The following is a 13,092-nucleotide window of genomic DNA, read 5'->3' as shown; positions in this document are numbered from 1 at the left end:
AGATGCAGAGATAAGTTGCCTTCAGGAACATGGGCTTAGATCTGGATGCCTGCCAACCCCCGCCCTGAGAAATCAGCATCGCAGCGCTCAAGAGTTGACAAGTGCGCCTCCCCCCTCTCCAAACGTTGTTTGACAAGCCCATCTTTATAGACTTCGCCTGAGGCAGTTTCTTTTTTGAAAAAAAAAGAAAAAAAGGCAAGCTCAAAGCCACAGATTACACATTCTGCTCTCAGTCCGTGTGCGGGTGAAACAACCTGCAGATACAGCAGCAGCGCAGGGAGTCGGTGCGCTTCTCAGGTTTTGGAGACAAACGACGCTGAGCATCACTCCAGGAGCACATATCTCATATCTGGATAGTTTTATTTACAATATATATATATTTTTTTCATTATTTTTATTATTGCATGATTGTTGGTTTTACGCATCGGGTGCACCTGTGGATTCACCGCTGATATTTGGACTGAAACCTGCAACAACAACAACTAAAAACCGATTTCTTTCAACTCTCATTTGATATTCCTTTACGCTCAAACGGCTCCAGTTGTTATTTATTTATTTTTTATTAGAGGAGTAGCGCACAATGCTGTTGGGAGTCTTCCTTCTGGCGGTCCCTTTACTGAGCATCCCCGGATGCGAGGCGTCTTTCGTGCCGTGTGAGCCGTGCGACCAGAAGGCCCTGTCCATGTGTCCCCCGGTGCCTATGGGCTGCCAGCTGGTGAAGGAGCCCGGCTGCGGCTGCTGCCTGACGTGCGCGCTGGAGGAGGGCCAGACCTGCGGGGTGTACACGGGGCCGTGCATGCGTGGCCTCCGCTGTCTGCCCAAGAGCGGGGAGGAGAAGCCGCTCCACGCGCTCCTGCACGGCCGGGGGGTGTGCGCCAACGAGAAGCTGCACAAGCTGCAGCATCCACCTAAAGGTATGCACCGATTTGTGCAATAAACAAACCATTACTAAAGAAAAAATGGCTATTGTGCATGTATTTTCCTTGCAAGAATTACAACAGGAAAAAAAAAAAAAACCCCCCCCAAAATGAGATCCTGATTGGAGATGAAGAGTTTAGAGCTGACCTGTCATTATGCATGTGACCTTATGAACTCTAGCAGATTAACTTGTCATTTCAGTTTGAAAGAGCCTTTTTAGGGCTCCCAACTGTAAATCAGAAGGTTTCCCCCCCAGCCTCAGGCAACCCAGATGACTTAAAACAAGGGAGCAGATTACAGGTGGTGGCTCCCTTTGAATAGAAGAGTCGTTGTGTCTGTTGGGGTAGAGGGGGGTGGGCGATGATGGCAGCTTTTCATCCTGTAAAGTCATATTTTTACGTGGCACTTTTCTTTCATCTGACCCCAACGTTTTTGTCCTGTCACCATCCCTCTTCTTTTCTTTCGTTTATCTGGCAGCAGTCCTGTTTACTCCTGTGTCCCGCTCTTATCATTGTTCTGCTTTATTTCGCATGTCAACCCTCTTGGTTCTGGCTGATGGATTTTAGCCCTTTATAAGCAATATACTGAATAGGGTTGTCACAATACTAAACTTTTCACCTCGATAACGATACTAAGGAAAATATTCGATACTCGATACCATTTTCGATACCACAAGGATAAAAACAAAGACTCCAAAATTCAACAGAAATTTTCATTAATAATAAAAATATAATAAATAAATACAATAAACAAAAAGAAGAATATTTTAAGGTTGTTTGCTGTGCACAATATTTAGCAAGCTTGGTAAAAAACGTTTTCCTTCCTTGGCTAGGCTTTGCACAGATAGCAATGACACTAGCCAAACCAGTTAAGAAACAAAAATAATTCTCAGCAGCTGTACCCGTTACAAAAAAATGTCTGAAACTGAAAAGTGCACAGAATTATTCAATCACACAGTGTTCAGGAAGTGCATTTTCCTTTATTCTGCACTTAAGATGAATGACTGTTTAGGTGCCACTGGTGGTAGCACTGTATCGATACTTTTAAAAATGAGTATTGTATCCGGATACAACTTTTCAGTATCAATACTTTTTTGAGTATCGATACTTTTGAAAACCCTAATACTGAAGCTGTATTAAATAGCTTTTTAAATAGCAAATGTTACTTTTTGCACCAACTATTTTGGTTTGAAGTGACTGTCTTGTATTCAATAGAGAATGCAAGGTAAAGGTTTCTGCTAAATGGAATTGATCATAGTTAATTGCCACAGCCAATAAAAAACCTCCACACTTTCAGAATAAATATAAATAATAGCAAGGATCTCAAAGTAATGTCATAATCAGAGTTTTATATGAATCCAAATATAATGAAATGTTAAAATGTACTTTATTTTGAAAAACCAACACCACAGGTTCCTGTCAGTGCTGTCAGCTGGTTAGCCTATGTAGCTAAACGGTAGCTACAGTGCAAAATTAGGCTACTGTCTTCAGTAGTGAAGGAAAAACTTGAGAAGAAAAGCCCAGTGTTAGCAAATTAGCAACTTTGTCGCTACATTTGGTTAGCCTGGGTGCCAGTCAGAACTTAGTCCCGCCCACAAGGTTTGAGTTCGGGGAAGTTCGGTCTGGCTCTGCTCCATAGTAGCGCGAGTATTATCGCCCACTGTCAGGCGATCCAATCAAATTGTCAGGGCGGACTTTATACGATGATGGACAGATGATCAAGAGTAACGTAATCAACCACGTGACCAAAGCGCGCTAGGGTGACAACAATAATGGCTGCCGCTGGAGAGTTTGGGTGAGTAGATTCTGCTATTAGGTCTGTTCTAGAAGATATCGACAGCAAATTAATTTTAAAAGAGGAACAGAGAAACGTGATCAAGTCTCATCTTCTTATTCTAGGCGTGAAACTGCACGCTTTGATTTTTGTGGACAACAACTATGCCTCGCTTAACATACGTCACGCACTCTGTTGCTCTTATTGGTTGTAGGTCTATCCAATTGAGTGCAGAGGCATTTTTTTTCCTGGTTCGTTCGAAACAAGCCCCATAATCACAGCTCTATGGAGCAGCATCAGACTCATATTCTGACTAGAATTGAGTCGGACTACGTCAGGCTAACATTTGGTGACTTTTCAGATAATTTCCTTTTTTTTGAAAGCAACTAGAGACAAATTTAATGACTTTTCATGTAGTCAGAGCGAAGGGAGAACTTCCCACAGCAAATGTATTATGCATTTCCAAAGCTGCCCATAGTCCTCCCTAGACTACAAACTGTTGCACTAAAATAATGAGCTGATTACCAAACAGCTTGAATCACTCTTAATTAGTTAGCCTCTTAATGCTTGTGCCTCTGTTAAATTTCTGTTTGGTAAAATTAGATGTATGCAGTGTGTTATTTCATAAACTAAGGCAAACATATGTTGGATCTTAACAACATTTTTACAAACGTTAATTACTGTAGTTGGCCCACCAACGTGGTTAAAGAAATTAAGAGAAAACCTAGATTGTATGATTGAACTATAGTGACAATTTAGAACTGTCAAAAGTTGATTGGTTATGAAAATATTAAACAGGATTTTACGTTCCATCCAGCTTTAACTGGTTTAGAAACTATTGCTAAAGTCAGAACTGCTTGCAAGAAAAGCATCTTATATCCACATCAGCCCCGTGATGCACCAGCAACTAAAAAAGTTTGTTACCTGTGACAATTCTGAGCAGAAAAAACATGGCAGACGAGCGAAAGCTTCTTCTGCCAGTTACTTTAACACTTGGACAACAGGAAAGACATTGGCCGCATTTCAATGTGTACTTGTCTGTTCTCATTTGCTCCTGAAACGTCATCCTCCTCAGCACAGTACTGTTCCAATTGACAAGAACACAAGACAGAGAACGGACCAAGTCTCCGGATGTTGTTCTCGCCCCCTAACTCTTTACGATTATCGATCGAAGCAGATTTGTGTATTCTCCAGACTTACAGCTACATCGGTATGCACTACGGCAGCAGCAACTTCCAGGGGGGCACAGAGCTCAGAAAATTCAATCAAAAGTTCACTTATCTGCTGCTGTTCTACGAAAATCAGTTTTAAGATCATTTTAGGCGAGAACAATATACCTATTAAATCTCGCTATATGGCGCATTTACTGATTTCATGCGTAATTAAAAAAATTCTAACAAGTTCTGATGTTGAGATGCCAGTGGCAACCAGCGGAGCTCCTAGGCTGCAGGGCTGGTTATAGCCTACTCCCAGTGTGTCGCAGTAAGCTTGTCGCAGATGTTTTTGATTTATGCCCAATATTGAAGCTTGGTCTGCGCTATGTTAGTCCACACCACAACGCAAGAGGGTCAATCACGAACTAGCTGAGGGTCTAGATACGGCAGAGGCGGTGAGGAAGTGGGGGCAGGTTTGTGCAACAACATAGGGGCGAAAAAAAGCGGCGATCCACGTGGAAAAAGGGTCCCAGCTTTCTCTCGAACCTCGCTCTTCTAGCTGGTCCTACTTCAGGAGTCGTTTTCCACAATGGCGGTCATACAAACAAAGCAAGCTGGTAAGGTACCAAACTGGAAATACGCATAGTGTAGATCGGATGTAGATTTGACCAATCAGATGCCCTCTGTTTGTGGCACTGTCTGCCGTCATCTGTATTTGCGTTCACTGCGACACACAAGCAGACGATCGTTTTTTTGAGTATAAATCAGCCTTAACTGCAGCCTGGGCTGACATTAGCCCGTCTACAGCAGCCCACTCTCGACATAGCCACTGGCTCTGATGCCATTTTATGTTTTTTTGTTTATTTTTTTTGGAAAACTTTAATTTGATTTGTGTTTATCTGACTGTGTGTTAATCTGAGACTATTGGAGGTGAAATGCAGGTCCGCACGAGCCAAGCATGTGGTGATGTCAGGAGTACGCATCTGCTCTAATTGACACACATTTGTTTTGCGTGCTCTCATTCTTCTGGAGTCCATACTTCCTGTGTTCTTGTCAAGAACGTAGTTGGCGAGAACACGAGTCTATTCTCACACTCTTGTGAATTGAGAAACAGCGATTGAAAATGCGTCGTTTTCTACTTCTACATGTAGTGTGGTGTTTAAAGCTTGCGATCTGTGCCCCATACTGCCCCCTACAGTCTACCAGAATATTCGGTGCAATAAGGAAAAGCATGCGCTGCAAAACTGGACAATGCTGCACTTTTTTTTAAATACATTTATAAAGTTAAGATAGTTTACTGACAGGGCTAAGGCTATTGCCAAATTTGCTAAGCATGAATGGCACATCTTTGACTTTGGTTATCTGGTCAAAGTGGAGTCTTGTATTTAGATTTAACCAGTTTAGCAACAATGCAACAAGACCTAAATTGAAACACAATAACAGGTATAAACTATTATCCCATTTAGCCAGACAATTCAAGTTAATGTGTTCTTAAAAAATGCGAAATAACGTTCTGCATTGGACAATACTCCTAGTGTTTGGTCATATCAGGTAATTGAACCAACATATATTCTGTTCTTATTATCTGAACAGGATTTATTCAAATAAAGTAAACAATTACTTGCAATTACTAGCATTGCATTTATAAAACTAATATCCTAGATTGCGATTTAAGTCATTTTAATGGGTAATAATTAGCAGGAAATTTCATCAGGAAATTGAACTTTAGCATTAAACTGTTGCTTAACTAGTTAGCTAGCCGTGGCATTCGCTGTTCGAAATGTAACTGAACCAGCATCTTCAGTTAAGCTCTCATCTGGATATTTAGGACGTATAAGTTACCAGTGGGATAAGATCAAAGTAAACAAAATGAATGAACAATATTATAGTGTATGTTGCTGACACTGGAAAGCTAATCTCCTAGGTCTCTGTTTCATTTCATTGTTCTGCTGGACAGGTTAATGAAACAGCTTCTGAAAATGACAAAATTACATTTGGTAACTTAACAGAAAAAGAAGAAATAACTTGAATCTTTCAATATAAATATGTCAATTAGATGGTTGTATTTCTCTCTTAAACTAAAGTGTGACATTTTCCCTTTGATTTTTTTACCACCTTAGCAGCTTTTCTTTCCATTTTGCTGCTTTTCCCACACAATTACGTTCCCTTGCTCTCAGTGCTCCTTTGTTGTTGCCCCCCCCCCTCCCATATCAGGTTTTGCAGTGATTCAGCACAACGCAGGCTGAGCGTGGGTTTGCAGATCCACCGTCTGTCTGCCCATCAGCCAGCTTTCCATCAGCTCCTGCAGTGCAGGGCTGTTGCTAAACACTGACCCGAACCCATACACACAGAGTAGTACATCTTAAAACTAAGGGCACTTCATGACATTTAGAAATGGTGCAAAAGAGCACTTGCACATACCGCAATGAATGTTTTACATTAAAAGTGGACTCAATCAGTGCTTCAGAGCTTAAAACATGGAATATTTAGTTACATCTTTGAGGGTTGATGGGTTCATTCTCAAGTTCCAAATGTTGAATAACAAATCTAAGTCCAAAAAAATGAACACTCAACAGAAAAAGAAGGAAGAATGACAGATCAGTCAGCACAGGTTGGATTAAAGCAGCGTGAAGATTAGCAAGTGAAGACTTGATTGGACACCCACTGGCTGATGATCTGCCTCAGCAGTTTCCAGAAACAGGAATCATGAAAGCAAAGGGATGAATGACATCATCACAATGTTCACTGTCATTGTGGGAGGAGCCTCAGTATGTCACAGGGGTCAAATATTGAAGGAGGCCACGGCTTTCTTTCATCACTCTGCTGGCTTAGTAGCTTAGCGATAACGTCAGAGGTTACCATAATGAAACGGAGGCTGGTGCATGACACAGCAGTGGAAGTGGGCCAACCGGGGCTTAGGTTACAATTCGTGGCTAATGCTGATGTGCGAGGCTGTAAACCAAACACTGTCAGATTTTAAACAGAAGGCCACATCCACTCCGTCTGTGGTCAGCACAAGTCGCTGCGGCTGCTTGAATAGAGGGTGTGGACAATAATGAAAAGAGGGCCGAATGCTGAGGTCTGTGTTCAACACTCCGAAATTTAGCAAGATGGATGAAAGACTCAACCTATGCAGAGGTTCTTATATGGGGGCGTGAGACCCAAAAATGGCTTGCGGCAGCCTCTGGTGGTTTGCCACATAACAGGGGTAATAGCATGTTTGCACAAGCCTGGGTGCCAGGGTGAGACTAAATGTCTAATTTAGGTCACTTGCTATAAAAGTTTTAAAGCCCAGGTCTGCGTAGACCCCAGACTGGCAGCCCAAGTTGCCATAAATGTGGCCTCTGTCGTCTCTTATGTCAACACATTCGATCTTAAACTGGCCTGTCGCCACTAATTGTGCTAAATAAGCGTTTAGCTCGTGCAGTGAAATCATCACCTTGTGTTATGATGTTTCGAGAAGGATACACTCCTGACTCCTGCATGTGTTTAACTTTGCTTTTTAATTTGAGTCTTTCTTGAGAGGTGCAACTCCAGATGGCAGCACACTTAATTTTCACCCCAAAGTGGCCCAAAAAAAAAAAAACGCTTTGAAGCCATGGCCTGCAAATGACTGACATTATAACTCTGGGTAACTATGCGATTGATAATGGGTCTTCTAATCTGATAGTGTCTTTAATTTGTGAAGTCCCAAGACAAATTACCAACCATTTTGCCGTAAAAAAAGATGTTTCCTTCACTGATAACGGTAATTATGTGTAAATTAAGCTTCAGCAAGACAGAACCGAAGCTTTTGGTGTAGCTAATTTTTATATTTTCAGGAAATTACAGTAGCGTAACATTTTAAGCCACGTTTGTTTTAGTGTTTGGTTGCAAAATGTTTTAAAAGTGATGATGGATCACATTGTGAACCTAGCTTCCAAGCTGATAAATGACTCCTATTCTCTTTGTGTGTCTTTCTTTGCAAACGCAATAACATGATGATGTGTCACAGAGCCAGTAGAAACCAAAGTGCCCCTATATGGAGATCACATCAACAGACAGAAGTCGTACGCAGTGAACAGAGCCAAGGAACACAAGAGGTATAAATCGAAGCAGGGGTCTACCAACAACAGAGAACCATCCCAACCTAGCCAGGATAAAGTGGAGCTGGAATTTGTAAGTGTTGTGTTAGAATGCAAAATTTCTCCGATTGTTGCAAATTTGCTTTGCATGTTTTGGCTTATTCTGCAAATTTGTCCTTCGAGTTGAAGCAAATATTAGCAGCTAAGAATGGAAAGAAACAATGTTACCAAACTGGTTCTGAGGCCACCTTAAATGAAATGAGAGAAAGTTTAGTTGTATAAGAATTTCTAATGATATTTGATTTTAACATCCAATCTTTGTGTGCAGGGGCCTTGCAAAAGAAAACTTGATACTCTCATTCATGGTATGAAGGACTCTCGGGTCTTGACTCTTTCTTTGTATGTACCCAACTGTGACAAAAAGGGATTCTTTAAGCGCAAGCAGGTTCGTAGCATCCTTCAGTGTTCTATAATACATCCGAGTACCCAAAAAGTGAGTTTTCTGGTCACCCATCCTGATCTGACCTCCTTCTGCCTTGCAGTGTAAGCCCTCTCGTGGACGGAAACGGGGTATTTGCTGGTGCGTGGACCGCCTTGGCCATAAAATCCCAGGTATCACCTCTCCCCGTGGTGAACTGCAGTGCAAAGACCTGGACAGCATCAACAATAGCAACGAGTGAAAGTGAAGCGCCTGCAGAGCCCATTTTCTTCTTCTTAAATCCTGCCAAACAAGCTAGCATACTTAATGACTGAAACTCAAGAGAACATGGCACAAACACTTTTTCTTGTTAATTGTGATGGACTGCTGTTAAGGAAAAGCAAACTTTATACCCTATATCAAAGAGAAATATATATATATATATACATAGTTTATCTTTTTTTTTATAGTCTGTTGATTTTATTTTATTTTTTCAGTTATGAAAACAAGACAACTCGTAATTCAACTGTGGCTAACTATCATTATTTTGCAGTTATTTTCTTATGCTCTTCAAAGGTTATTATGGGCCCCTGAACTAGAAGACATTTTATTCAGTCATGTCAGGTTTAGAGACCTTTACATGTGCCGTTAAGAGAGGTGGGGGAGGGGGCATAAATTATATTTTCCAACTAATACAAAACAAAACAAAAGAAGCACATGCAAACAGAGATTATACAGATGGTACATCAGAAAAGATTTAAACCTCTTTTTGAGAAAAATGTTACACATAATCTCAATATTCTTGATAAATTAAAACATTTTTATGATTTTATTCTTTTTTTTGTTTTACCTAATTCAAGACATAAACTAAAGAACAAATATACTCAGTGAAAAGCTCTATACTTTTTAGTTTGATAGATTTCTAGAGTTTAGGTCAAATTTGCTTCATTTTGTATCGTAATAACATATACATGAACTCTGTAGAGCAGACACCATTAGCTTACAACAATTTCATCCTGTCAGACATTTCCGTTAAGCTAGTTACTGTGATTGTTGAAGATTTTGCCATTTTAATATGATAAGTTTTAAGGACCTAAGTGTAATATTTGAATAGTTGTACCTCTGTCTTATTTTTCCTTTCAAACTTTCAAAGCAGAATCTCAACTAGCAACCACTTTACTTAGCCTGGCATAAAAAAAGCTAATAAAAACCAACTCTGCCTTACTCATTAACAAGCGGCCCTTTGTGAATTAAATACTGTTTAATTAATACAACAAAATATTTATTTGACCTCCTGTAAATATTTTAATATTCTGTATTACCCAAGGGACCAAGCTATGTTTAGCTAATCTTGACATTAAGCGAGCTTAATGTCATCAAGAGCACTAGCATCGGTTTTTCACTTAATGTTCATCATTTAATCTTAGAGGATTAAAACAAAGATTTATGTCGACCTTATTTCATAATAGTTTGAATTTGTGGGGGGGTGATACATACGTTTGATTTGATTTATATAAATAGCGCAGCACTTAGCGTTAGCTGCTAATGGAGCTAAATGGAAGTTTGGGAGTCTTTGCTTAAAGATTTTAAAAAGAAAATAAAAAAGTTTTTTGTTGCCAGTTTAAACACTGCAAAAACAAAAATCTATGCAAGGCATCAATGTTTTATTTTCCATTTTATTAAGAATGTAAGTGAGAAAACATACTATTTTATTTCAAGTGCATGATATCTTCAATTTAGAAATGCTCAATTCATCAGCAGATCATCTCTTATGTGCTCAAATGAAGTTAAAATGCACCTATTTTAATAAATCTCTATTTCTAGATCAGTGTTTGCAGTGAAGGCTTTGGTATGTTAAAATTTATCAAAAATTTAATACGTTCAAATTCCAATATAGTTTTCACAGATACCAGGAGGGATTCCAATACTAAGGCTACAGGCAGTCATCATCTGGATGTCTTTAATTAGTCTTTCTATAGACCTGATTTATAATTAACATATTTTCAAAGCAAGATTTTAGTAGAAGCAGCCTGCTCTTTATTAATGTATCTATAAACAAATGACTAAAACATATCATATAATCTAATTTTTTGGGGAAAAACACACTAAGCACAAAAAACAGTAGCTTTGTTTAGTCCATTTGATGAATACATTGAATACACTGTTTTTATGTGCAATGTTCTGGGTATATTATTAATGTCCGATGTAAATATCAATCTTTTTGTTTGACCTATAACTAAATAAAGGAAGGATTAGCAGTAAACCTGCAAAGAAATTAACATCATTATATTAGATGTTATTAAAAAAAGGGAATTGTATGGGTTAATGCACTTAATAAGAGAAACTAATGAATGCAAATAGACAGAATGGAGATTATTTGACAATATGTCTCAACAATATCATGAGGAGAAAGAGTGGATTTAATTTTATTATGTCGTAGGACTGCGTTAATGCTAAGTTAGTTAAAGGACGGATTATTACCCGAATGGTCACTACTTTCATCCCCAGGCTTGTTATCATGGACGGTTCTAGATTGGGCCAACAGGGGCCATTGCCCAGTATTAAAAGCATAATACTAAAATAAATTTATGAAAACTAAATGATGATATGCACTGGTACAGAAACTGTCATGGGGACCATTTTTATTTTGACAATGTTCTAAAATTGGGTGTGTTGCGCTTGGCTTTTTTTAAAAGTGAAATATAATTACAGTTTCCATCTGCTATATCGGGGATTTCAGAGCTAAAAAGGGCTCAATGGTTCACTCAATATTCCAAAAAATTAATACCCTTTTTTATTCTTTCATTTTGTTTTGAGCTACCAAGAAAAAAGAAAAATAGCGCCAACAGTAAATTTTGTCTGCTAGTCATCATGTTATTTTTCTCGACAGTGTTGGCTTAAAACAACATGTAGACTACTTCCTAACCTTCCCTTTCAGACAAGTTAGGCCTCGATTTTAGGCTTTGGATAATTTTTTGCCACCAACCATGTGTAGATCTTTTGGAGATAAGCGAAACGGACAAAACCTCAGTCATAAAAAGCTCTTTTGTACTGTTAAACATAGAATTCCTTCCATTTCAAGTTCTCAGAACTGTGTTTGCTGTTTCTAAATGTATGTATTGAATGTTTGCATGCCCATCAGTGTGTTTGTGTGTCTTTCTCATCTTAAAAAAAAAAATTGACAAAAAAAAGGTTGCTCACACATTGTACATTTCCCATCGGAACTCGCACACAAATTGTATGCAAAGGCCCCGTCTTTCCATGTGGGGGTCTTTTAATGCCACAGCACATGCAAATCGGCTCGCCGACACCAACTTGCTCGCAGGGTTCACCAGGTCCTTTATCCCATAGAGGGAAAGGTCACAGAGTTTTTACGTAAATGAAGTGCCTTCAGCCCCAGACTGCTTTGAATCTAGATTTGCATGCAGGCCATTTGTGTTGTTGAATGAGACAGGCCTGAGCAAAAGATAAAAAGGAAATCAGTTTAAGGTGTGGATGTGATTTGCTCTCAATTATGATCTTCTGGTCAAGTGCTGCTAAATATGTAATGACAGAAATAATGTGTTTTGTGTGTCCAGTTGTCATAACCCGACTTGTTTTTACTGTTAAAACCTTAATGTTTAATATAGTTTTAACTTTGTAGACAATGCCTCCACTGACAATGGCACCAGCCTATTCTTCCTGATAAAATTTCTTCACCTTTGTAGACATTTCAAGCTCTTGTGAACCCGGAACAGTAACTTCAAGAACACCACAGAAACTAAAGTTTAATGTGAATTTTCTAATGGAATATTAATCACACCTGCAATTGATATACTGTTTTTTACAGGTTTAATTACTATTTAAATAAACATGTACACTCCCAAAAAAAAGACTGTTAGCTCATTTTTGATGCTAAAATGTAACGTCAGATGTTTGGTATATATATATATATATATATATATATATATATATATATATATATATATATATATATATATATATATATATATATATATATATATATATATATATATATATATATATATCTGATCTGATTATACGTTATCTTCGTAATAGAAAATTTCGCTCTTATCTACAGGTTTACCAGTGGTTCCTACAATTTCTACAAGCAGAATGGGAGGCAGATAATTTAGTTAACAGGATCCGCTCTTGTGGAACCAACTAGCAATTTTAGCCTGTGTGGCACACATCCTTTCTACTCTCAAGACCCAGCTTAAAACTTTTTTTTTTGGATAAAGCTTATAGTTAGAGTGGTCCAGGTTATCCTGAACTATCTCTATAGTTTTGCTGCTATAGGCTTAGACTGCTGGAGGACATCAGGACCACTTTTCCTCACCCTATTTTATTCTATTTCTGTTCTCCCATTCGGCAGTATTTGTTAGTTCTACTTTTTGTTCTCTCTGCTTTTGACTACTCAGAAAGATGTTATAGATATCTGTAATTTAGTTTCTGACTCATCAGAATGCTGTTAAGATACCTTACATCAAAATGCAAGCTAGTCACACAACAATAGAATAATGTTATTTATATCTATAATGCTAATTGTAAATTGTTAAACCTACTGATTAAATTGTATCAGCTTGCCATACTATCTATGATCATAACTTTTCCTTGTTTTTTCTGTGATCAATTTTCAGATTTGGATTGTTCCTCTATCATGTAGCTAGCATCAATTTAAAATAATGATAGGAGGAATTTTTGACTGAATTTTGACTTTAAAAATTTGGTTTAGCTATTAGTTGTTTAAAGTTAGGGATAGTGC

At 38.5% G+C, this 13,092-nt stretch overlaps 1 protein-coding gene across 1 annotated transcript; it reads left to right on the top strand.

Moving 5' to 3' along the window:
• The first annotated feature begins 214 nt into the window (after nucleotides 1-214).
• igfbp5a (insulin-like growth factor binding protein 5a) lies at nucleotides 215-12,199 on the top strand. Its single transcript, XM_038280947.1, has 4 exons — nucleotides 215-914; nucleotides 7,840-8,003; nucleotides 8,238-8,354; nucleotides 8,452-12,199. Exons 1-4 carry the CDS (start codon nucleotides 581-583, stop codon nucleotides 8,587-8,589), a joined length of 753 nt encoding a protein of 250 aa, XP_038136875.1. The 5' UTR covers nucleotides 215-580; the 3' UTR covers nucleotides 8,590-12,199.
• The last annotated feature ends 893 nt before the right edge of the window (nucleotides 12,200-13,092 follow it).

The sequence above is a fragment of the Cyprinodon tularosa genome, unplaced genomic scaffold (assembly GCF_016077235.1).
Source record: "Cyprinodon tularosa strain WSP-4 unplaced genomic scaffold, ASM1607723v1 ctg166, whole genome shotgun sequence".
NCBI lineage: Eukaryota > Metazoa > Chordata > Actinopteri > Cyprinodontiformes > Cyprinodontidae > Cyprinodon > Cyprinodon tularosa.
Note: the sequence above shows the minus strand (reverse complement) of the source record. Positions and strands in the feature narration are given on the sequence as shown.